This window comes from Myripristis murdjan, chromosome 12 (assembly GCF_902150065.1).
Source record: "Myripristis murdjan chromosome 12, fMyrMur1.1, whole genome shotgun sequence".
Classification (NCBI taxonomy): Eukaryota; Metazoa; Chordata; class Actinopteri; order Holocentriformes; family Holocentridae; genus Myripristis; species Myripristis murdjan.
In genome coordinates, this window is record NC_043991.1 from 18,693,821 (window position 1) to 18,720,438 (window position 26,618).

The following is a 26,618-nucleotide window of genomic DNA, read 5'->3' on the forward strand; positions in this document are numbered from 1 at the left end:
AAAAAAATACCCACCCAGGAGCTGCATGATGATGATGGAAGGAGGACAGGCTGGCTGGGCTGCACCCCAGTCCTCACAGCAACTCAGGTACAAATGCCCTTTTTTCATGCACATGGACAATAATTTGACTGAAGCTGCTGTAAATTCTTGTAGCTTTCGCCCACAAAACAACTGGTTGAGGTTAGATATAGGTTCGTCGTCATAGTTAATGTTATGCAACATAACATAACGAAACGGTCTCAGGAATCAGACGCTGATCTTCTGAGGTAAAGTTTTGTTGACTGATCCATCCACACCCCGCCTTCCTCCTAACGTGGACGTTGTCAGTCTTTATACGAAGTCACGGCACATGGTACAGGCACCAACATACTTCGAACTGAAATACTTTGAAAGTTGTGCAGGTCACAAAAAAATGGACATTCATGGTCTATGAGATGAATCTATAGATTAAAATTTCATTCTGAAGCCCCGACACCAGCAGCGACGGGGTTCTTCTGTACAGACACACTAAAATTGATTTAAGATCAAATCGTTACGAACAAAAACGAGAAAAAAGTTGTTCGTACAATCGCTTCGTGCATGTGGCTCAGTGTGTATCAGCTGGTTGCAGAATCACTGAGGCTTCATCACACTGACACTGAGTCAAATACTCAGACCCAATAATGCCACTGTTTTCCGGATACACCATTAAAACCAAACAGAAAACATCTCGATGGTCTTGTGCGTGGTTTTACACACATTTCACTACAGTTGACAAAGACATGTTTGGTATCTTGGAGACCTCGGGACCTCCGCTAGAATTTCAAATACTTTCCTGAGGGTTTGAACAAAGCTCCGCCACACAGCAGTGACAACGCACCCACGGTGGCAGCGGAGTTATAAAGAGGTTCACTTCCTCACACGGTTGTGAGCCGGAGAGGAGCGGAGAGGAGCCGTGAACGCTGGCACATTTACCTTCACACTAAGCAGAGCACCAGGCTCACCGCTTGACTATGAGCATTATGCAGGAAAATACACTCGTCAAGTTAACCCGACATCACACACACCCGTCTCTCTACACTGTAGCACACACTCTGTCGCCTGTGTCGGTCTTACCTTGAGCAGCTACTTTGAAACACTTCTCTTTTGCTGTAACGCCGCGCGACTAGCTCGAGCTCATGGCAGACGCTTGGTTAGGTGGAGCGAGCCTTCCTCATGTAAAGTTACTGTAACAAGCCCTCGAGATGTGTTCTAGTCGCGAGACTCCTCTGCACACTATTAAGTTCTGGCAAGGCTTCCCCAACAGCTTCAAAGCCCACTCATGGTTCACGTGAACACCTCCCCGCAGCCAATCAGAGCGAGCCCTGGAGGAGTGATCGACTGGTCCCAGCATGGGCTGTACCAGGTGCCACCTCCGGCCTGCTCAGATGGACTTAAAATATTACTGCTTCAAATACACGTTTTACTAAATATGGACAAATTCATTATCTTTTGGTTCACGGTTTTTAATTAATTTCTATAGTGCTGCTGGTTTGTGTGCCCTGAAACTAATTCATTCATTCTTCGACTGTGCTTCAGAGAGTACTAGAAGTTACAGCTCAAGCAAAAGTAATTGTGACTAGAAAGAAGTATTCCTGTTGGAATCTACTTTAGTAAAGGTATTAAAAAGTATCAAACGTAAATGTAGGCTACTTAGTAAAGGAAAAGTCATAGTTACAGTTTGGAAACTAACTTGGTGTGAGCCATTAACTCTAAAAAGGCCAGAGTACAAGGTTCAGGTAGATTCTTTCAAATCTAAATTTGGGAAATTACAAAGAGCTGCACCAACAAGCCTGATTACTTTCTCTTCACACTTTAGTAAAAATGTGCACCAAGTGAAGAAAAAGTACTAATTAAAATGTGTGGAACAGTTCAAGAAAACTGTAATTTGTAATGTAAAGTGACAGATGAAGAGAAAATTAAATAAAATTATAATAAACCAGTCAAAAAGAAATCATTAATAGTATTTGTCAAATACTGCCCTGATAAATGGGCTTCAAATTTCCCTTAAATTCATTTTCATATATACAATGCATTTTAATAAGCTAATTAACTTTTAGGGGATGTTATTTTATAATCTGGCTGTTTTTTTTTTTTTTTTTCAACCTCTCCTGCACAATATTGTTTTTTTTTCCAAGTTAATATTCTATGTATTGCTATGTTTATCATTTAACTGCACAAATAATAAACATAGAAGCAGTTACTGAGTTCAAAAAACACTCAAAAGTACAAATACACATAAAAAAAAATCTACAAATTTACAGTAATATGAAGAAATGTAGGCTACTTAAATACTGAAAACCACTGACTTTACATTATTAAAGTTATCATTAATGCATTCCTGTGTTGTAATTGTTGATTCAGTAATGTTTCATTCTGTCTTTGTTTCCTGTTTGCCCACAGGGCTAATTTAATAAGTTTCATCCTAATAATTTTGTTGATGAGAACAATCCTTCCTTTTGGACAATTGAATTGATTGACGCTGAAGAATTTTTGTGAAATATGAAATTATATGAGATCTAAAATAAATTGGAATATTAAGATGGTAGACTGTTTAGGCTTAAATTTGACATTAAAACAGTCACCAGTACAAATTTGGCTAAAATATTGCCTAAATGTCCATCAAAACGTGCCATTATGTATCACATTCATCAAAATAAAAAAAATTAATTGATTAATTAAATTGGGTTAAAAAAATAAACAACAAGTGACACTTTGTCCCAATGAAAAGTTGTTTCAGGTGCAATCTTACTGGTGCATCCATTCTGCATTTTTTGCAGCCAGTATGGGGTGTGGCTCTTTTGGCATGGCCTCCAGAAAAACTGTTATCATGATATCTGTCTGTTCCCCAGTGTTTCCCTCTGTGTCCCAGTGTGTGGAGTGGGTGTGTCTCCTGGCACACCTGCAGAGCGGTGGTGAGGAGCAGTCCCCTCTCAGACGCCCTGCACCGGCCGCTCTGTTCTCTGCCATGCAGCCTTCAGCCACACCAGCCGGTCACACCAGCCGGTCACGCCAACCAATCACGCCACCTCAGCCAGCCACCCACCTTCCTCACATTGCCACTCTGTTTATAAACCTCTGTGTTTCACCACGCCTGCCTGCCTGCCTGACTCTGCATCTGGGTTCAGTCAGCCCAGCCATGTGACAGTAACACTACAAACATTTCACAACTGAAACGTCAATAATCTTCAGGACAGGTGCTTGTTTTCAAGGTTATGTAAGAGTGATGAATGCTGTAATCATTGATGTAGTGGTAAATAAAAAAAAAAAAAAAAATTGGATCAACTATGACTGTGATTGTGAGGCCTGACCATTCATTACATCTGGCTAACTCAGAGTTTGCATTTTTTTTTCTTGACATAGCCACCTTCAGGACCTCCTTCAGCCGAGGTGAGAAACAGTTAGATTGGTAAAGCAGAGGATTTCTTGGGCTTGGTCTCAGCAGCAGCACACATGGTGTAGTGGTAGTAGTGAAACTAACGGTGTCTTGGTGGCCCATCACCCACCGCCCAATCCTAGCCTGACTCTTTGTTTCCATTCTGTAACAACAGCTGCAAGCACCTCATGACCTCAGGACTGACAAAGCAAACCGAGACGCTTTATAGCACCATCTTCACCAGGGACGGGGACCAGCATGGGATGACAAAAGTCAGACAGAGGTGTGCAAGCTGTAAAAAATCAGTGCCACATTTACAATTTCAGATGGCCCAATCGCAAATCCCTCAGGGAGCCCCCTTGGGAAGGGTCAGCATAATGGTATCTTCAAGTTCTATATGCAAATCAAAGTAAAGATAATTATCAAAAGGTGACCATGGTGTAGAATAGACTAAATATCTGCTATTCAGTTAAAGAGACAGTTCAAAGATTTTTTTTGCCTACTTTCCCAGAGTCCCAAACTAACAGTCTGCAGTCAGTCAGACTTTTTGAAGTATTTTTATGAATTTGCCTGTGGATTGAAGTTATGTCAAACAGCCACACTAGGCTTTACCCAGATATTTAATTCCCCAGTGCCTATGGGATCATAGAGCTGCTATTGGCCAGGGGTGGGGAGAGAGGGGTGGGGCTAGGCTGTGTCTGATGAGAGACAGTATAAATTAATAAATAAATAAATATAGGGCTGTCTTTCTCAGTTCTCCATTCTCAAACAGCACAATAGGTGACTAGCAAACATGGAGCTATGAATAGTGAAATGCAACAAAATGAAAAAATAAACTCCAAAGATAATCTCCAAAGGTTTCCTACACCCTCAGCCTGACTGTATCTCCAGCCCTAACTACACATAGAAGTCAGAGGTCAGAGGTGTAGAGGCTCAACAAAAATCGTCACAGTGTCATCACATCTGACTAGCAGCCTGGCTGCCTGATGTACTGTGTGGCCTGTCAGTGAGATGGTCTGTGTTGGTCGGTGTTGGAAGCACAAGAGAAATCAAAGAACATGAGCTTTACAGTGCCTCGTGGCCTCTCTAGGTGTGTATAATAATAATAATAATAAGTCCACTTAATGAATAACATACTAATAATAGTAACTAATAATAGGTATGCGTACATCAAATCTACCCAGCTGACCAGCTGGCATGCTGACATCTGTTATCGCTGGTTTACACATGTGTAAAGTTTCAGGGTGCACCTTGTGCCCAAACACAGAAATCGATCACATTTGATACTATGTGCATAAACAGCAAGTCCAAAAAACAATACATGAATTGAATATGAAAAAAGTCAAAGCTAAGTGGCAGTATAAATGTACCTATTAATCAGATTTCAGTGATAGGTTTGTTTATGCCCAAACTCAGGTGAGACTCAGGTGTAGTAGCCCCTGCACACAAAAAAGAAACACCAAAGAATATCACCTTAAAAACATTAAAAGTATTAAAAGTGTGTCAGTATACCCTGAGCGTAGCCTACTTTGTGCAACCAGTCTGGCTCCAGAGAGCAGATTCAGGCGCTCCAAGCAAATCAAAGTGCTGTCCGTCTTGCCTTATATGCACATTTGCAAACATTACAACCGGCAGCTTTACGGTCACTGGCTGGAGTCTCCAACTTTCTCCTGAAGTTTGTGATAATGTACATTGCCGTAGAGCGGGTCACAGCAACAGGGAGAGGCCAAGCTGTTACATTATAGTATGCAGATAGACTGGACTGATTGGATGTCACAACAGATTGCAAAACAACATCAAATACTGCGGCTCAATTTGGCTTGTATTGACCTTGTTAGCAATGTGGAACAGAGTTATGAAATAACCCGAAGGTTTTTGGCAGGATGATCATGTAAATATTTGTTTAGGGATAAACCCACGGCATGATGGAGTTCAAGAGGAGAAGGATCAGGTTTACATTACGTGACCCTAAAATAGACTTGCTGCCTTCGTCGTCTGAGTGAATCATTAATTGCAGATTGACCGAACGTGCACACTTGCATGTTTTGAAATGACTTGAGTGAATTCTGATTTAGGACATGCTGCAGTGACCAGTGTTGTGGTGGTAAATAAAAATGTTAGTTTTCATACAGCAAACAACCACTTGTCAATTTTCCCTCTTTCTACAGTTATATCTTTGGGTTGCTGTGGTGGCTCATTTTGCTGACTTGTGTTCAGTATAACCACGAGTTAAAATCTACATACTAATTTCTACATGGGACATATTCTACTTATGGTTAGTCCAGCCACTAAATAGTTAGCCCCTATCACATTGTTCATCTCTATTGCCTGTCACAAGCTATTTAAACCTCTGAAAGCTGATCATATTGGCATGATTTCTTTCAAAAACATGGGGAAAAGCCAACATGCAGTATCAACATGCAATATCAGTAAGAAATTAGCTAAAAAGAATAAAACAAAGCAATCACCAAAACAAGCAAAATATTAGGAAGTTAAAAGAAGGCTATTTATAACTATTTTAAATATAGTGTATATATCATAATAAGATAAAGATATTATCACAAATTTATCCCCAACAACTGAATTAAGAAAACAAACAAACATGAAAAACAAAAAGAATAAAGTTAATTTATTAGGAGGGTGAAATAAAACTTTCAAAAAGCTCCTGGGTTTCAAAGGGTTTGTATATACACACAATAAGACTGATATCAACCTGTTGATTTACTTTTATGTGAAAGAAAAAATAAAATCCGCCCCCTGACTTTTGACTTGGTGGCTCCGGCCCTGTGATTACGATAATCTAATAAGGTGGGAAACAGCAAAGTCCTGACAATTAAATGCCCATACTGATGTTGCACTATTGAATTTTACTCATGCACTTAAAATCATGAAGTTTGTCAAAGCAGTATGCAGTAAAGTACATTAAATAAAATAAATGTGACATTTAGAGAATATTTACACAATTACCACAAGCCACAAGCATCCACTCTTTACACTTTCACATAGCATGAAAAAATGTTTGGAAAATGGATGAAATGCCCTTTTATTGTCCCCAGGTGTTTTTTTTTTTCTTTCTCATTGTTATTCTGGTTTGCTTTGCAGCTAAAACTGCAGTTCTTCTTCTCAACAGCAGATGGCACAATGATCATTTTTATCCTTACAGACAGTCACGTTTATTTCACACAACTGTACTAATTCTATGGTTACTTTTATTGGTATTTGTATTGTTGATAGTATCATTATCAGTATGCACAATGATAAGTAATATAACATTTAGAGAGAGAAAGAATTTAAAAAAAAAAAAAATTATTTTAAACATCCAGATTATAATTATGTGCAAGGAAATAGGTCTACAGGGCAAAAAAGACAGGCATGCAGCAACACACAAACAAACATCTTTTTCCCAGTAAAACACCAAATTTTGTGATGTTCTGAAATTTATTAATTGTAGGCTATATCCTGAAATCTCAACACAAGTTGGAATATTACAAGAAAAGGGAGAAAAAACATAGCACTTGTAATATGAGGAGAATAAAACTGAAACATCCTCTTTGGGATCATCAGAGAACGACACTGGCTCATGACCCCATATTGCTTTCATGCTAATACAAATAGGTCTTTCTCATGAAATTGATATGGCAGCAGCACAAATGTTATGCAAACCAGATCTTTATGGCTAAAAATCTATCATCTAAATCAGCATTTGGTGCCTTCAGTCACGGTATGGTCCTGCTTTCTACAATTCTCCATCACATCACTACAACCATGTCTTCTCTTCAAACATATCTCTTTTTTTGCAGGTTTTATTTAGGTTTGAGTGTATGCTTAACTTTTAAGACTTTTATTTGAATATGAGCATTGTTGTCATTCAATTTAATAATATTATTATCTTATTCCATTTTTATTATAACAGCTCATTATATTATGCTTTAATCTTATCTTATACCTTCTTGTCTTTTATGTTTTCGTACGGAAGGTGCGATATACATAATATTGACTTGACTTCACTACAGCACATGACTTTTTTTTATTTATTTATTTATTTATTTTTATTTATTTATTTCTACAAAAAAGACACCATCATTTCCCTTCAGCCTGCTTACGCCTCCATAGAGCAGCTGATCTCTCATGACACCGCGCATGCGCAGAGCATTCCTCGGGCTGTCCTGTTCTGACGTCATCGCCTCCTTCCTCCTCGTAGAAAACCAGGATGTGACTGCTGCCAGCTCGCCAGCCAGGAAGCTGATGCACTTCATAGTAAACACAGTGGAAACCGCACACTAAACCTCAGCCTGGGACTTTTTGCTTTCTCCTGGAAGGTGCCATAACAAAAAGAAACGACGGTAAGAGGCCACACGGCTGCGCTGCCTCTGTTATCACCGCTGATATTTTGCTTGTCAGTGCGAACAAGCGTTAGCTGTCATGTTAGCTACTTGACAGGTTAATGGGGCGTAGACTGGATATCTATCCCTTGAAACAGGCAAAATATAAATGATTTGAATGAATAAAGTGTTATTAAAGCATCAGTGTACTGTTGTGGAAGTGTAAATATACTGCCGAGTCAGCCCAGTTGGTTTGTCTGTCCGTCCATCTGCCAGCTGCTGCCTGTCCCAGCCGTCATGTCTGATAAAGGCAAAGCAAAGCCTAGCTAAGTTGCCACTGTTCACTGTAGCAATATAAGTTCTACATGTAAACATACCAAACAGCAATTAAAATTATTCTAGGATGTGGCAAACAATATTGTGTCTTGTCGTCATCACATGCTGGACTGGACTTTGGCTAATATTCTTGGTCTGGTTTGCAGTTGTTTTGTTGCAGGATGGCTGCTGCTCCCCAGTCTGTCCCCTTGTTTGATATAATGTGGTTTGATATGTCCTGTTATGCTAATGAATTGGTCATAACAATGCAAGCATTATGCGTCTTCATTTTGGAGCTACATATAGAGCACAATCATGTTCCCACCCCTGTTGTGCTTCAAAGGAATAACACAAAAGAGCCTTTCAGGGTGGACAGGTCAGCACCCCTTTGTTGCACACCCCCATGTCTCTGGGAATCCTGTGAGAGCATGAAAAGGCACACATTATTAGCAGCCATAATTGAAGAATGTGTTTGTGTCTGTTGCGCCCATTATCAGTGCGGTTGTGTCAGAGGCAGCAGTAATGAAACTTTAACAGCATAAAACAAAAATGTGTGAAATGGGTTACATTTTGACGATACCAATTGCAGGTTGGGCTGTTGAGAGGAGCGCAGCGGGATGAGTGGGGCTGCACTGGGCATCGAGATAGTGGTGGTGTTTTTCCTGGCACTGTTCCTGCTGCATCGCTATGGGGACTTCCGTAAGCAGCAGCGCATGGTGCTGTTTGGCACGCTGCTGGCCTGGTACCTGTGTTTCCTCATCGTCTTTATCTTGCCCCTGGATGTCAGCACGGTTAGTGCACTGTGGAAGCCTTACTCTCTAATCTGAAGGCTCTTCAAGAACAATGTAACAGTGTGTGTTTGTCTTTATGCTCTTCTTACAGACCATCTACAAGCAGTGCATTATAGATCATGAGGAGCATGCATCTCTTTCCACTGTCAGTCCAGCACTGTCCAATCAGACAGCAGGAAACCTGTCTGTCACACCAACTAAAAGGTTAGCATGTGATCTGCGCCTCACAGCAAAGACTGGTAGGACGCAGTAACTTGAATTAGGGTTATCTTAGTATTGCAAATAGGCTTTAACTTGGACACTGGACAACATTGGCCACATTGGTTCCCAGATACCTGGAAACTCTTCCTCAAAGTGAACAAAGACAGCTGAAAATGAAAGCTTAACACAGCTTTCCTTCATCAAACAATGGAAGCTGTGCTGGGGAAAATGTCTGCAGAGATCACAGGACAAGTTCTTCTTGTTGCCTGTCATAGAGGTTAATTAGACATGAGTAGCTGCAGGTTAAACCGTTAAAGGTGCAGTCACATCAAGACTTTCCTATTCAAGACGACCATTTTTACTTGGGTCATTGCCATTGCAAAGAACTTTCTCTGGTTGCACCGGGCTGACTTGCGGTTCCAGTTGGTTGTAGCTATTAAAATTTAATTACTACTTTGCTGAAAGAGCCACAGCACGACGTATCTCCTCAGTTCTCAAGAAGGCGTGGCACACTTTACTGCCCTATGCATGCATTGTAACTATAGCAACACTTTTTTTTGTACTACCCAAATGACCATGGCAAACAGTTCAGTAAGTGTCCTACTCCATTCAAGTTCTGTGGTTTTATTTCAGCTCTGGAGAATGTACCCCCTCATTTGGCCAGTGTTGTTCAAATGCCATTAAAACCTTGGTGGCACATAATATTCATACTGAGAAAGGTGGAAATGTGAATCCAAGAGGACTGTGTGGCATTGTTCATTAGGAGTGAGTACAAAATCTCAACCTTGTGTTTTCGTTGGAAACACCCCAAAAACACAAGGTTTTATAGAGTTGAAGTTAACGACTTTGTTAGCAGCAGAAGCAGAACATTATAAGGTGGATGCTTCAGTCAAATATTCAGAATTGAAAATGAAGGATTTTGATTCTGTGTTGTGAAATCTTCAGCACCCACTCTCTTCACAATCACTGGTAACCAGTGTAGACAGCAGACATGCAGACAAACCTGTCATCTTAAAGTTAAAGGGACTGGAATAAGATCTGTTAGACCTCATTCAATCAAAGTAACAAATCACTTATGAACTCCACATTCCTGTTTCCTAGTTAGAGGGCTGTGAGTAAATAGACCAAATCCAATAATGGAATAAAATGATCTTTTTTTTACTCTAGGGGTCAGACTTAAGAAAACTATTTGCAGGTGTGACTGCACCATCACACCCTTTGTGAACGTCTTTCTACAGTAATAACAAAACACACCATTTTGTTTTCTCACGTGCAAATGTTCTGTAAACTATTACTACTCATGCCATTGTTCTTCTTTTACATTCCTTGCCTATAATAGTTCTCAAAAGTCATGCCACAAGCCATGGAGCTACATTCCTGATGGGATTATGCCTGTGTTCTGGAGAGTGGTGTACTGGACATCCCAGTGTCTGACATGGTCGGTGTTATTATGCCCTGGAAACACTGAAGTTATGTGACTGTATTTAGTTAAAATATAATTAACCCTAGAAATCATTACCCCATTCAGGTTCGATCTTTCTTAACTGTGTTGAATGACTTGTGTTTTCAGGCTGCTGCTGCCTTTCATGCAGTCGTATGCCCGCTCTGGCGGCTTCTCCATCACTGGGAAAATTAAAACGGCGCTGATAGAGAATGCAATATATTATGGAACCTACTTGCTCATCTTCGGCTCCCTGCTGATATACGTGGCCATCCACCCCAAGTGGCATCTGTCCTGGTGAGTGCACCATCAAGAATCTCTTGACTGTTGATTTTTAGCAAAACATCAGCCAGAAATCTACCAGCAGCCAAATCCTATGAAGAATTTGTTGTGTCTATATAATGGCCAAATTTGCAACAACTGTGCTCCTGAAAAATGCGAGCTGTGTGTGTGAGGGTCTGTGTAAGTGAAGGATGAGATAAAAATATATCTGACTGACTTAACAGACTGTCTTATCATCAGCCCCTGTTCCTGCTCCTGCACAATCTGAGTTGTAGCTGTAGATCAGTCAGCTTGGTTAAACCAAATAAAGTGCTGGGGCTTTATCCTTATTAGCTAACTAACCCACTCATTCAATTCATGTTAATTTAACAAAGCAACTAAGATTAACTAAGATTAATTACTTCTGCCAGTGGGTGTTATGTTTTCTCCTCATTCAATCTGTTTGTTTGTCTTTGTTTGACTTGATTTTGTTTGACTTGACTTGACTTGACTTGGCTTTGTTTGGAGGATAAGAGGAAAGAGTCTTGTGCATTAGATTTGCAAACATTTTTTTTTGCAAAGGTTAGTCATGGGCCAAGAGTGCTGATAAACTTTTCATGACGATTGGCCAAAGTGGGGCATGGCAGTGGGTTTGGCCTGTCATGAAAAGGTGCATAACTTCCAAACGGATTCACAAAACATTGCAAAACTTTGTGAAAAACTTGGCCACAGGGCAAGGAAGAGAAATATTCCTTAAATGAACCACACACACACGGTTTAATGTTTGAATTTATTAAACAAAAACACTACCTTCAATTAAAAAGTAAGAAATGACAGAAGTTTAATTTGGTCACCCATGTGAAGTGCATATGGCACATTGTGAGGATCGCATAGCTTTGGTGGAGGGTATGAACTCTAATAAGCTTTTGGGAACACCAGCTGGTGGGAAATCAGGCGTGTTTACAAGACAGTGATGGTCAGCTAACTAACAAGCTGGCATGTGATCTTGGAACTGGTGAGATGTATCAGTGATGAAACAATCAGTCAAAAATAGAGCAGAAATCAATTGTGTCTATTCTGTCTAATCATGTCTGTTATCTGAAAGCTGCCTGCTACTCCACACAGGGCAGATTATTGACTGTAAGGAGAAAGGAAACTATTAGCAGTATGGTTTGATCTGTCTGCTGTGTCTCTCAGGTATGAGCTCCAGACCATCGGCATCACAGCAGCAAACACCTGGGGTCTTTTTCTGCTGGTGCTGTTGCTTGGCTACGGACTGGTGGAAATCCCCCGCTCCTACTGGAACGCATCACGGCGCGGACACCTGCTCATCAAGACGTACTTCAAAGCTGCCAAACTGATGACCGAGAAAGCTGATGCTGAGGAGAACCTCGAGGACGTCATGGAGGTGATCAGGCCCTCCTCTCTTTGGCCACCGTGACATCGGACACTTATCGTAACGTGCTGTAAGCTTAGTCATCACAGTGTGTTTCTGCAAATTGAGCAAGTGTTTGTTTATCTGTTTTGCATCAGGAAGTGAGAAAAGTCAGTGAATCCATCAAGTACAACCACCCACTGAGGAAGTACATCGACACCATTCTCAGAAAAGTAAGTGAGATGCCACTTAAAACGGAAAAGGCTGAAGTGCAGTGTTTGTTTTGTTGACTAAAACTGTGACAGGAAGTATTTATCAACACTTTCTAGGGCAAAAATGAGACAAAAACTAAACAAAAATGTACCTTTTGGTGACAAAAACTGTGACGAAATGTCATGATATTTTTGTCATCAAAGGAAAAAGAGATGAAATTTCCAGAAATAGAAGAAAGAAAACACACCTTGGAAGGGAACAGATATGTGTGCAAATTTTCAGTCCAGTATAAAAACAAAACCTAGATACAAAATACCAGAAGCTATAATGAGGAATGTGGATCAATTTATGTATACAGGTTACTAACAAATAATTTAATAAGAAATTTACAAAAAAAAATGTGAAATATAATTCAGTAGAATTAAGTAAAGCTAACAAAATTCAAATGACTGAAAGCAAAATGCATTCTAGTGGAAAGACTAAGACGGACACTAAATAGAAATTAGCTGCAAACATCAAGACTGTTGAAGTGTTATAGATTATGTATTGTAAATTAGATAGACTGAACTGATGTGATGTTGAACTGATATGATGTTCCTCCACAGTGTCCCGTGGATTACCAAGAGAAGATGGGCAGGAACATGGACGACTACGAAGACTTTGATGACAAACAAAACACTTACCCGAGTGAGAAGAGCCTGGTGAAGCTTCACAAACAGGTGAGACGATAATTCAGGAAGCAAAGAAGTTATTCATCCTCCTCGTCACCCTTATATGATGATTGCACCAGAGCTTTTTATCGCTCGTTTTGGTTGGTCAGGGTGATATGTTTGTCTCAGACTGTGAATAGTAGAGGATGGAGTTGGAACCAACAGTGATCTCACAATTCAATTTAATCACAATTCTTTGATTAATCAGGATTCAGTTATAAGCTGCAGTTTGTGGTTTTTGTTTACAGTCATAAAGACCAAAATTACACCAGCCATCATTTAAAAAAAAAAAAAAAAAAATGCAGAAATCAATGAACATGTAGCCTATGTCATACATGTTTCAACTTCCAGTGCAATGTCTAGACAGGGATCTGTGAGCTTTCCAAGTCTGTCAGATTTGACTGACAAAACATAAGTCACATGTTTTTTTTTACACCTTAAAAGATTTTTATTTCACCCTCTTTTTATTTTTATATTTTCTGGGTGAATTGTTTTTGTAATTTTGTTAATTTTGTTATTTTATGCAACAGAATACCAGGGATTAAAATACGGTTTTAATAAATGGTTTTAATTTTCAATTTCCCAGTTTTGAGAGTTAAGCACTCGGGAGTATATTTATTGGGTATAAAATATATTATAGACTTATCAGTGGACATAGGGTTACATTTTAAAAATTCATGAAAAAATGCAGAACTTTATAAATTTCATGCCAGTGGGTTTTAGAATACCAAAATCAATACAGTGATTAAAATGACAAAGGACTGATATGACCAAAGATGCCAGAAGGGGTAAAAAAAAAAAAAAAGTAAGTTCTTGTTGAAAACTTGCTGTAATTTATGATTATGATGATGATGCAGACTGTTGGTTGTGAGCGGCTTCAGCACTCACAAGTCGTTTTGGCTGCTTGGTTTGCACATCCAGGTGATCTATGCAGTGCAGAGGCACAACAGGACCCGTGTCCAGTGGCAGATCCTCCTGCAGCAGGCCATCCATCTGGAGGACGTGGCCAAGAACGAGACCAGTTCAACCCACCAGTTTGTCCACAGCTTCCCCTCCGCAGAGCCTCCTGGCTGGTTCAGCAGATATCTGTACACGCCGACTGTAGGTGGGTTCGAGCACAGTCCTTAAGATCTGTTGGATTCACTTCAGCACCTGTCAACATCTATTCTGCCATCGACAAACATAAACATACCTTTCCTGCCTACAGACGTAGTCTGCGCCTCTAACCTTGCATGAAAAAATAACAAGTCATAGTTTATCTGTCAATAATCTGCAGAGAGAAAATAAGATTCCTTGAAATAGCCTTCCACCTTTAACAAAGATGAGGCAAAATATATTTTATCACAGAATGCAAAGAGAGCTGATTGATGACTGTTTGTCCACAAAAGCTTTCTTAAGTACTTCTAATGATGGATCAAGTTCAACCCGTATTGCTGATATATCTGCATTTTTATTGCAATATGGCAATGGTAATACAACCACAAACTGCAATAACTATATTGTCTTTAAATATAGCCAACTTTTTGGTTAGTGAATGACATAAAATTTGATAATTAGATAATAAACTTCTCTTTCTAATTAAAAGTGCTACCTCTTCACTGTAGAAATTTTCCTGATTGTGGTCTTGCAGCACTATGCCCTTGTGTTATGGGCCTTTGTGTTTGACCATGAATAGATCAGCGTAGGTCCAAAAGATGAAAAACCTGAAAGGTGTGATTTCGCTCTCTGAACAAAAATCACTTTAGTTCTTTTTATATTTCATTTTTGGGGTCTTTTTTTGGTCATTTTTCTTGTAATAGAAATTTAAATATATAATTTCAATAAATATGAACACAGTTTAACCTCCTTTTTTACCTGTTTTGATCATTTTCTGGTCATTTTTGGCTAATATTCTAATAATTTTCTGTAATTTCTAACTGATCTTATGGCTAGTTTTCTGTTTTCTTGTAATTTTTAGCCTTTTTTTTTTTTGTGCTAATTTTCAGATCATGTCTTGCTAATTGGCTCATCAACGTGGTGTTCCCATGTTGTTTCAAGCAAAACTAAATTAACTTAAGTGAAACATGATAAGCAAGGAAACTACCACAAAGTGAACTGGGGAAAAATAGTCACAATAATTAAAATGATGTATTTAAACGTCAGGTCAGTGATGCTGGATCAATTTCAAATTGCCCAGCAGAGGTGGGAAGTGACAACCACTGAAGGAGGAACCTGGGTTCGAAGTCAGCCTGGGTGACAACAAGACAAATCTCAGTCGGCATCCAGTGACCTCTGCTGTAAAAGCAGTCAATGGCAAACTGCAGTGTGTTCTGCATGAGTTTCTGCATTTATCTGGGACTCTAGTATTTTTTATTTCTGTGGCACAGCATATTGACCTATTTAGTGCAGAAAATTCCATGACCACACAAATGCACATCGTTGTTCCTTGTGTTTGTGTCTCATTGCACAGAGTGGTACTGGGAATGCCTCCTGAAGCAGTGGTTTTACCGCGTGCTGTCTATGGTCCTGACTCTGTTCAGCGTGGCCGTGGTTTGGTCTGAGTGCACCTTCTTCAGCACCCGGCCGGTCCTCTCACTGTTTGCTGTGTTCATCCAGCTCGCTGAAAGAGACTACAACTACCTGTACATCGAGGTAAGACAGACATGAACGTGATATTGCAACTGTGTGAATCTGAATTTGACGTTCTATGTGTTGAAGATTGTTTATTTATCCAGAAAGATCCAATTGAGATACAGTATCTCTTCTTCCAGGCAATCCTGGTCATGAGAGCAACAAAAGCTAAACAAGTAAAAGAGGGAAGTGCAAATTGATCTGGAATATCAAAGGTCAAAACACAGCGTCGGCATCACATCACCCTTAAAATACCTTTTAAAGAGATTTCTAAATGTATTTAAAAAGGGGGCAATCTTTCCAGATTTATTTTGCAATTCATTCCACGCCCAAGGAGCAAGGAAAGAAAGGGCAGTTTTACCAAGCTCTGATTGTAATTTTTGAAGATTTGGAAGAATCAGTCAGAAGGATCATGCCTGTATTTATCTGAATAAGGCAACAGGTTGGAATTGTAAAAAGGAAATTTGCCTGACAATGTCATAAAATAAACACCAGCATATGGATTTTTCTCCTGGTATAAAGTGAGGGCCAGCCAAGAGTTTCATGCAAAGTGCAGTAGTGGCTATGTGAACCAGCACCTGCTGTATGTTACAAAACACATTTTCTCTAGCTTTTGCATATTTTCAATAGTTTTCACTTGCTAGTACAAGTTTCTGTGTTGTTTTGCTTAACTAGCACCAGCTATTTTTCAGTCAGAAACACACTGAAGTACAAAAACACATCAGAATTAACATCTGAAATAGGCCACAGTGGCAGGTGAAAACAGCGGACACTGAGATTCGATCGTTGCTTGTTTGTTTTTCCAAAGTCCCCAGATGTTTGTCTCACAGAGCTCTGTGACAGCTGAGAGCTCAGTCTGGTCGGGAAACAGACTTTGTTACAGTTCAGTTAAACTGTAAAGCCCTTTGCAGTGATTAAGGCCTCTCAATAAACTTGAATGTGAAATGCAGTAATATTAATTACAGTCAACTTCATATTGTTCCTCATGAATTACATTATTGATTCAGTTTATTAAAATTCCTGTAATTTTATATGAGCAGGACACATTTACATTTCGGCAGATCAAAATTAACTTCCGCTGGCATTAATCTCTTTCCATAGAATCCTACTCTTTCATTGTTTACTCATGGTGTGGCGTGTGGTGTCACCCACTTCCCTTGGAAGCCTAGTTCCTTGTTTGTCACATGGTTGTTTGGAGTATACCTGTTTTCAGTCCAGCAACTACATTTTTGTTGATACTGGACTTTAAAATCAATCTTTACTTTTTGCAATCCAAAAATGAAATGTGAATCTTGAGTTTTGATGAATAAATATCAAATCTCTCGTCGCCAGGTCTCACAGTGAGGAATAATAGCTGCAAGACAATGGTTCTTGAATCTTTTAAATCCCCATTTGATAAGATTTTGTCCAACAGACTCATACAGACAGATTTTTGTTGTTGATGAATTGGTATTGAATTATAAAACAGTCCACACTGTACAGGCAGAGATAATAGTCATGATACCCAGGATTACAATAGTCAGTCTTATACATTCTTTCTATCTGTGATCATTTTCCAGTTAATTAAATTATCAGATACATTAAGATATTCCCCATATTGCTGAGGATCCAATGGGATAACCTCAAGATGTGCTGGGGATCTCTGGACTCCTGTTTAAGAACCACAGCTGGACAAGATGTTCTAGTTTTACTTATTCAGTGGTGTCACCTCTGTCCACCAGATGGCGTGCTTCGTCACAATCTTCTTCCTGTGTACCTGCGTTTACTCCACTGTGTTCCGCATCCGGGTTTTCAACTACTACTACCTGGCTTCCCACCATCAAACTGATGCTTACAGCCTCCAGTTCAGTGGCATGTAAGTGACGGGACGTTAAAGTGTCTGCTTTTTAGATACAGATACATAGATATGTACATCCTACTTGTATAGATACAAACAAGTAGGATGTTTTACAGTTTTTCTTGGGATTTCATTTGATAGTCTGTGCTGGAAACCACATATAAAGAACATTACCTTAAAATTAGTAAAAAAAAAAAAAAGAAAGAAAATTGACATCCTAACTACAATTTGAAATACACTTCATATCAAAACTGCAATAACCTTACATTATTCTATGATTTATCCATATTTAAGTTATTTACAATGTTATTTTGGCCAGTGCTTATCAGGCTAAATTACATTTTTCCTTTGTCAGTTTTATCTTGCATGCTCATTATACAGTCCATGCAAAACCACTCTCGCAGAACCTATAAATAACTCAGTCTTCATCAAATTACAGCTGTGCAGTAGTTGTGCAGTTTGTCCAGTGTGCCATTAATAATAATTTGCCCTCTACTTTTAAAGGTTATTCCTCTAAAAAATGAAAACCATCACAGCTACAACACAAGACACAGGAGTCAAGTTCATTTTCCAGCTGTTTGCACATCAGTGTCTCAGTTCAGCTTCAGAGGTGCTGAGGCTGGCAATGAATGTCTTTTCTTGATCGTTCCCTTTGATTTTCTATTTGTCAAAATACTTGTCGTCTCTTCTCTTTTTTGTGAGTTTTCTTTCGCCTTAAATAGCATAAATTCTGATTCTGTTTTAGGGAGCCACATGATCAGCATCTTGTGTGTTTTTTTTTTTTTTTTTTGTCTCCATTGCACTTTTTTTTTTAAACTGCCCTTTATTTTGTCTAGTCCAGTTTTATTGTTTGAAATTGCACAAAAATTAGGTTGTGTAATGTTTTGTCTTTCCCTTGATTTACAGGTTGTTCTGTCGTTTGACCCCTCCTCTGTGTCTGAACTTCCTGGGTCTGATCCACATGGACTCTGCCATCTCCCACCAGAAGAAGGAACAGACTGCTTACACCTCTGTAAATCACATGAAATAAGATTCAAAAACATCATATAAGCACATGAAGTGTTAGCACCTAGAAGCATCCCTGAAAAAATGTCTTCCTGTCTGTTTTTTTTTTCTGCACAGATCATGGGGTCGATGCGTGTCCTCTCGTTTATTGCGAATGGCTTCTACATCTACTACCCCATGCTCATTGTCATCCTCTGTATTGCTACATATTTCAGGTGAGTGACATTTAAAACCCCCTCTCAGTCTCACATTCCTCTTTCATTGACATATCTGATGAGAGTTAATACATGTTTTAGATCTAAGATGTAAAAAACTCTTTTCTCAGCTTGGGGACCCGCTGCCTGAACCTGCTGGGCTTCCAGCAGTTCGTGGGTGACAGCGAGATGACCTCTGACCTGATTGATGAGGGCAAGGAGCTGATCCGACGAGGTCAGTCCCTGAGAAAGTAGATAACAGCTGCAACAGGGCAGGGCAGCAAAAAAGCAAAAAACAGCGAAATGCTGAACTGTTTACCTCTAAATGTGCACTCAGGGAATCTCTCTTTCTTTGCAGAGAAAAGAAAACGGCAAAGAATTGAAGATGGTGAGAACAGACGAAGAGTGAGTATTCAAGTATCTCTGACATTTTTTATTCATGAAAATCCTGGAAAAGTCACTGAATTTGAGAATGTTTTGTAAAATGGTGAAATATCCCCAAAATTTTGGAAAAGTCAGGGACATTTTTATTCATGCTTGTAAGGTTGAGAGGTTAAGCTACAATCTAAGAAGAGAGAACATTTAAGATATATTTTATTTCCTCTAAATCAGATCTTGTATCATTCTTGGAAACCGGCAGCCAATCAGAGTCAAGAGACGTAGCTGTTGGTTGCTATGAGACATATTTTATTTGTCTTGCATGTCTACACGCTAGTTGTAAAGATCGCTTTTCTCTTTATGCTGCGCAAATACAGTTTGGTTTGTGGTTATGGGAAAGTGATGGAAATGTTTTGGAATTTAATTGGCAAAATTTAGAAACCTTATCCTAATCTTCCAAAACATCAAGCATGAAAGAGGCACAATTCTAGGTAACAAAAACAAACAAAAAAACAACAGCACCACTGAAATTCAAATTGAATTGTTATGCAATGAGAAGTTAAAAATTTGCTTGCAGTTTTTGGATGTTTTCCCTTGAGGTGGTCATAAAATATGGCCAGAGTGACCGGCAGAATAGCAGTGTACCCCTCTCAAAATGCAAACATGCCAATGTGCTGTCTGTGTTGCAGGAGTGGAAGGAACGCTACGGCAACCCACGGGATGATTACGCAGCCAGGAACAGAGGTACTCATGCTGAAATGAAGGAGACCAGCTACTCTGATACTGCGAACCCCACTGCTAACAGACGTGAGTGAATGAAAGACATACAGTTACAGTAGTGCAAGTGAATTGTTGTAGTTTTACCTCATATCACTGATCAAATATTTACAGCTGCACAGAGCTGTGTGTTCAGTGATATCAGGTCAGGCATGCCAAAATTATGCCAAAATTATTTCAAATTACGCAGATTACATTTGCCAGCAGCAACATGTATTTCTAACTATATGTTTACCAATAGACAATCCTTTGAAAAATAGTGCAACACAAACTTAGAGGACCACAGTATTGACAAAATGTAGATACTTCACGTTTCTCCAAAGTGTATTTTAGAACTTTTTTTCTAATTTTGCTGACCAAAACTAGTGTAGGAGATGAAGCAAAAGACCCATTTGATCAAGAAATTATCTGTCTTATTTTTCATTTTATAAAACTGTATATTTGGAGAAATTAAAGCAGGGGGCTTTGTAGAGGTTATCTTCATCTGTATTCTAAGGTGCAATAATTACAAATTATGTGGCTCAAGCTGATCTTATTATAGTTATATAGTAGTTTCTTATACTTGAGCTAAAGGGCACAGCGGTCTACATCCTTATCAGCAGTCATCTTGTGTGGTGTGTTGTGGTTGTTTGGCTCTTTGAAGAGTTTGACACTGGCTTAAACCTGTGAGTTTTGCAGTGAAATAACAGCCAGTTGACTCTGTTACTGATTATTCAGAGGCAAAATATTCTCGGGGTGGGAGTCGAGCAGAGAGAGACTGCATCGAGCTGCTCCAGGACGCAGAGCCATTAGACTTCAACGCCGACTCTTTGACGGACGACCCTCTCGAGGCAGACTCCAGCAGGTAACTATGACCTGTGCCCTTTCATTCATAAAACGCACTTGTTCTAGTGTATTACAAAAAAAGTCTCAAATTCAAGCCTCATATTCCAAAAATGCCATCTACCTCTGATTCACTAGAAAAAAATTGGATCTGTAATTTTATGATTTTCCAACTGCAAAATGCTACCAAAAGCTACCAAAAATAAAAGAGGAACAAACAAGTTTAAAACAAGTCTAAAAAAATTTTCAAACTCCTTGGAAATGTCAGAGTTGTCACTTTGTGGCCAAGCAATAAAGCCAGACTTTCTAACAGTTTTCAACTAAGGAACTGGTTACTGCAAAGAACAATTTGGGCTTCAGTGTGGACGGGGTCGCCAAGAAAAGGACACACAGCGTCTGACAGCTGTGTGCCACGTAAAATGCTGCAGGCTCTGCACATCAGCTTCAGAGCAGAGGTTACCACAGTAATCTCATCCCTTGGAACTTACTCGTTAAACCTGTTTTCTGAAATATCCCTCTGGTCTTTGTTCTGCAGGCACACAGGAGGAAGGTACCTGTCCATGTCCTCTTCTCGGAGCCGCATCTTTGATGATGTCTGATGGGAGAAAAAACAAAAAGAAGAGATGGAGACCTGAAGCATCTGGGATAAGCTGGAAAGCACATGTTGTATCACTGTCCTCACATCCACCTCGCAGAGACGGCCATAAGCAGGAAGAGATACTCGAGCAACTCCCGTGAATGTAGCACATACAACTCCCATCTCACGTTACACTGTAAAGCTTCCCCTCGTCTCACAGGATGCACGATCACGGAAAAAAACTCAACAGTCATGACTTTTGAACATTGTTTTTGAAGCCTTGAAAATGCAGTTACAAATGAGTTTTTTTTTTTTTTTTTTCAGTATGTATCACTGGAAATTTAGATAAAGAGCTGTGTGCATTTCTCATGTCAAGCTTGGCTGCAGGTAGATGTAGGCTCTTTGAAGGAATAATAATACAAAAAATTGTATTATCAGTATTTTTGTTATTTTTTAATTCCCTGTTAAGCCCCAGGTGCTGGTTGTAGCCAAAGCAGGGCTGCAACATACAGATTAGCCATTTATAGAAATACCCTGTGAACAACATCTGAATGTAGACCGTGATAAATGTTGGTCATACATTACAGATTAATTCATAGGGAAAATATTTTAGGAAATCCACGAAGGAACAAAGCTGTCTCCTAACAAGTCGTGTCGGTATCAACTCAAGATTCCTCCCTGAGTTTTTCCCCGTCTGTGCTTTTTGTTCGAGCTGCATGTCAGGACTGGCCGAAGTCATCAGCACAGTTTTTAGCTTCATAATTTCAGCTATCATATGCACACTAATGTCTCCTTACAGAATCTGTATCTATACAACAGATGCATGTGTGAAATGTATTTGATAAGGCGGTTTTGATCAGTTCGATGGAAAGGTCAGTGAAGGTCCTTATTTGTGTTTTATTTTCTATTATTCTTGCAGCTTTATTAATCTGTGTATCACTGTTATTATTATTATTATTATCATCATCATCATTATCATTATAGAACTAACCATAGGACTAAGGTTCACTCTTACTGTCAGTTAGTTTTTATGTTGCCAGTCATCTTTTCAGTCTGATTTATAGATGATCAGTGGATCTAATGTTATTTCTGCTGCTGTAAGAATTAATATGGAAGAGAAGTCACCGCTCACAGTTTCATGTGATGCCAATGTAGTCCATCTTCTCTGAGTCTGATCTGAAATATTCATGCATAACTTTATTCTTTTCTTACATCCTGTATGAAGGACACATTTGTAGAAAATATTTGAATCAAAGAAGTGGCGCTCAAGCGAGATTTGATCATGAATTACTGTGGCTGTAACTCTTAAGGTGTACAGATTTAGATAGTGGAGTTTCTTTTGTATCAGACACAAATAGGTTGTTCCTACCTTACATGTTTCGGCAGCAATACTTCCGCCTTCAAACATGTAAAGTAGGAACAACCTATTTGTGTCTGATACAAAAGAAACTCCACTATCTATGTCAAGTATAGACACTGAATCTCTTTGGTGTACAGATTTGTTCAGAGGTGATTACTCTGTTTATTTAAACATCAAAACGGTGCTCATTTAGATGAAGAAGTACTATCTGAGCTTTGTGATCTTGAAACTTCTTATTTGGTGTTGCTTAAGTTGTTCCATACCATTTGTGTATATGATATTTAAAGGTTCAAATGTTTGGTTCAAATCGTGCCATGTTTTGTTTTGTTTTGTTTTTCACTGCCATGTATTTTCGCTATACTGTGAAAATGGCAGATGTTTTGTTTTCCCATCCACGGTTTGAGTTACTTTGAAGAATTGTAAATACTTTTCGCACAAAAATAGGGGTCAGAAACAAACAGAAAAAAGTGACCTTTTAAATATCTGTTGCATTTTAAATTTCCACTCGGTCAAGAGATCCTGCTGGCAGGAGCAGCTGAGCATCAGGTCAGTCAGTGAGTTTCTGGAGGAGAATCTCAGAACGGGCTTCACTGTGTCCAAATGTTTGAATTTCATGCCGTCAGCAGGAGGAAATTGTGAGCACAGTCTGCGGGATACTTGTGGTATTCGTGTGGAGTGCTTTTTGTCACTGGCATGTGCACTGAATGTGTTTATCTCCCTTTGTCATCTGCCAGAGACCCTGATCTCCCCGTGTTCATCCATCATACACTCTTGTAAATATTGTTTGATATATTTTGTAATATATGGGCTTACTATTAATAATATACAGACTGTCAAATGTCACTTTCTATTTATTACATTTCCCTGCGCCTGTTAACTCCCAGTAAATGACAGTGTACAGCTCTATCTGTTCAGTCTGAGTTGGCTGCTCCCTCTGAGGATGTATTTGTAAAACAGCACTACAAACCTTGAAGATATTTCCTGCTCATACTGGTGACTCTGGTGATGAAGTATTTTGTTTTGGTTGTATGTTCTGAATATAGCCTATGAATATTTATTGTGTTTGAACATCTCCATGCATTTTTTTTTCTGATCCTGGAAATAGAGAGTAGTTCTGATTTGTCAACCCCTACCAGTCCTGTGTTTTAGTGTACTATCAGCAGAAAAGATATATTGTATGGTTTATGATGCCCGTGTTGTGTAATTAAATAAAACTTACTGAGGTATGAGCTGCTCTGTGGTTGTGTGTTTTGTCTAAAAGTGGAATTAACTAGAAATCTGATAAATGGACATGGACATATTTTGACACAAAGATGATTTAAAACATGTTTTGACGGATTAATGTGCAATTTCAATTTTATGATTAAAAAGGTATCTAAACAATTTCAATTTGTGGAAACAAGAGGGAAACTTGTACATTTGTTAATGTAGATTTATCTCAGATTACATTTTAGACTTTCACTTTTACACAAAAAAAATTATATTTTTAAATTACATTGGTGGATTTACAGATTAACAAAATAACATTTGCAGATGACATTAAAAATTAGGAAAATGTTTTAGTATCTTCTAAATTAAATTTAAACCAATTATCAATTCCAGTCAGTAACTTCATATTTCAAAACAATCTTTGTTTCAGGGACTCACATCAATATCACAAAACAGCTGTATATTTATCCAGCTAACTCTGTTTTGTCAGTTCTCCTTTGGCTGTCCAAAAACAATAAAAAAAAAAAATGTGCAATTCATTTTACAATATCTTTTTCTGGAATAATCATGTCCAGACAGAACTCATGGCTATGAAAAACATAAAACATCAAAGGCCTTGAAGTAGCAGCCTCAGTGCTGCTGACTGAAACATTTCTTGCAAGTCAAACTGTACATCTTCTTGGCTTTTGGCTGCAAAAGTCAATTCAATTAGATTACATTGCAACATTTTGTAAATAACTTTTTACAAATAACATGGAGGATCAGCTACAGGCCAGACTTCATTATGGGGAAATATAATTTTTGTTTCAAAACTGAAACAAGTGTGAGGTCCCACTCACGCTTATCTGACTTCATCACAGGAGGAAATAAAACATCGTTGACATTGTGTTGCATGTAATGTCTGTCTGGACCCACAGGAAGACACTTTTTGTTGACTTTTATATATGTTTGTCTGTTTCTCTCTCTTTATATCTATATACATACTCACACATATATACACATACACACATTTGCTGCGCTCTTAGCAGCATCACTAGAGAGGGATGAGTAAACATCAACATAAAACAATATTTTGGGACCAAAATAAATTGAGGTGAATTTTCTCTTTTTTCTGATTTGCTGCTTTGTTGGGGTTTTGGTTTGTTTCTTTAGTTTTGTTTTTATTTTGACGTCTACAACACACCTAAATAAAAGAGAAATACCCCACAGTCAGATGTATCACTAGCCTGACAAAACAAATGACTGGACTGCACCATCAAATTGAGTGTGAATAGCGCATTGTCCTACTTTTACTTAGTTATAGCAGCCTACATTTGATTAAAAGTGTTGAATGACAAAGAGCTATTAAAGGTCAGACTCTCATACGAAACTCAATTGGCTTAAACGGGTTTTTCCTTTTACCAGTAAAATTACAGGACCCATACTTGTTTGAGCAACACAGTAGGAAACCGCCTGATCTTAGAGACGTTGCGGCATGTTTAACTCACACTGTCACTCTGTACATCTTTTTAAATTTCACATTTTAACCACCTCCAGGCGCGATTTCACGACTTAATCCTGTGGTGTTGGGACCACCGAGTGAGTACACACTTTGGTTCAAAGCTGTTTCCTGTTTCATGTATGAAATAGATGCATTTTCTTGTCAGAATAGCAATGCACCGTATGTATATAACATTTCGGCTCGTTTAAGACATAAAAAGTAAATGAATTATACCCACAGTGGACATAATTCTCTCATTCATCTCTACCTGAGTCACACCTCCCACTCACCTGTCCTCTTCGGCTAATGCTAAGGCTAACATGTCACGTTTACGCTCTTTGGCTGAGGAGCCATTCACGGAAGAGAACGTCACGTTTCCATAACAACCGTAGTACGCTTGGAGAAGGGCAGAGCTGTTGTTTGTTCCTGCTGGAGGAGCTGCAGGTTTACTTTGTAAACTCATACTGTTCTTCACTTCTCTTGGTAAGTTCATCCTGATCTGACTAGATCAGACAGAGGGCATTTGTAAAAATAATAATGATAATAATAAAATGAAATTATATGGAAGGCTGTTGGTCTGTTTTATGGATGAGCAAGCAGCCTCTTCTCGTACTTCCACGTTTAGCTTTTCCTGCTTCACCGCCCCGGTTAAAGCTGAGGCTACACCCCCGGACAGCTGTCTTCACTTTTTAGTTTTTATATCTTCTGAAATGGTGAAAAGCTTACATATCACACAAATGATACTTATGACTGCGACTGGTTTTCATTCCGCCTGTTTGTCAGTCTGTCTGTCTGTCAGTCTGTCTGTCTGTCTGTCTGTATATATATATATATCTACTTAGGCTATGTATTCTTTAGGCTTTTTATCTACATGAAAAAAAATAGATATAGATAGATAGATAGATAGATAGATAGATAGATAGATAGATAGATAGATAGATAGATAGATAATTTTATACATTTAGCTACCCTACTACATACAGTAACAGTTAAATTTTGACTTTTTTTTTTTTTTTTTTAAACAGGCTAAATAAATTCCCAGAGCCTGGCAGCTGTAATAACCCCAGTTGCCAGCTTGTGGCACTGTTATCAAAAATAAATTCATATTGCTCAGCTCATAAGAGCAAAGCAGAATGTTTGTAAACAAACAGGTATCATCACTTCCACATCCACAGAGAGCCTGAAGAGCTGTGTCTCCTGGTGGCTGTACCATGTACCTGCAGCTGTCATCCCATGCAGTTCGTATATCAAATACAGGCAAAAAAATTAAATAAAAATCATTTTTTAATGTATGGAGAAATTAAATGCACTCAAAACAATTTTAATGCTATTGTTTCTGCATTGGA

General features: G+C 38.8%; 1 protein-coding gene and 1 long non-coding RNA gene across 2 annotated transcripts; one reads left to right on the forward strand and one right to left on the reverse strand.

Moving 5' to 3' along the window:
* Positions 1 to 7,600: 7,600 nt before the first annotated feature.
* Positions 7,601 to 23,812, forward strand: lmbrd2b (LMBR1 domain containing 2b). The gene is made up of 18 exons (XM_030065488.1): positions 7,601 to 7,737; positions 8,621 to 8,822; positions 8,914 to 9,026; positions 10,363 to 10,461; positions 10,594 to 10,761; positions 11,923 to 12,133; positions 12,259 to 12,333; positions 12,919 to 13,032; positions 13,945 to 14,128; positions 15,473 to 15,654; positions 17,355 to 17,488; positions 18,377 to 18,482; positions 18,593 to 18,690; positions 18,801 to 18,904; positions 19,028 to 19,074; positions 19,737 to 19,854; positions 20,542 to 20,668; positions 21,182 to 23,812. The coding sequence occupies exons 2-18, from the start codon at positions 8,649 to 8,651 to the stop codon at positions 21,243 to 21,245; spliced, it is 2,118 nt and encodes a 705-aa protein (XP_029921348.1). The 5' UTR covers positions 7,601 to 7,737; positions 8,621 to 8,648; the 3' UTR covers positions 21,246 to 23,812.
* LOC115368999 (uncharacterized) lies at positions 18,243 to 21,256 on the reverse strand. Its single transcript, XR_003929097.1, has 2 exons — positions 21,135 to 21,256; positions 18,243 to 18,480 (listed from the first exon to the last, which is right to left on the reverse strand). It is a non-coding gene; the product is annotated as an uncharacterized LOC115368999 (long non-coding RNA).
* Positions 23,813 to 26,618: the final 2,806 nt, after the last annotated feature.

Coding starts and splice junctions, on each gene's coding strand:
- lmbrd2b (XM_030065488.1), top strand. CDS start 8,649: ATGAGTGGGGCTGCACTGGGCATCGAGATAGTGGTGGTGTTTTTCCTG. Junction 10,462..10,593: donor ACATCCCAGTGTCTGACATG/GTCGGTGTTATT, acceptor TTGTGTTTTCAG/GCTGCTGCTGCCTTTCATGC. Junction 20,669..21,181: donor CTCGAGGCAGACTCCAGCAG/GTAACTATGACC, acceptor TTTGTTCTGCAG/GCACACAGGAGGAAGGTACC.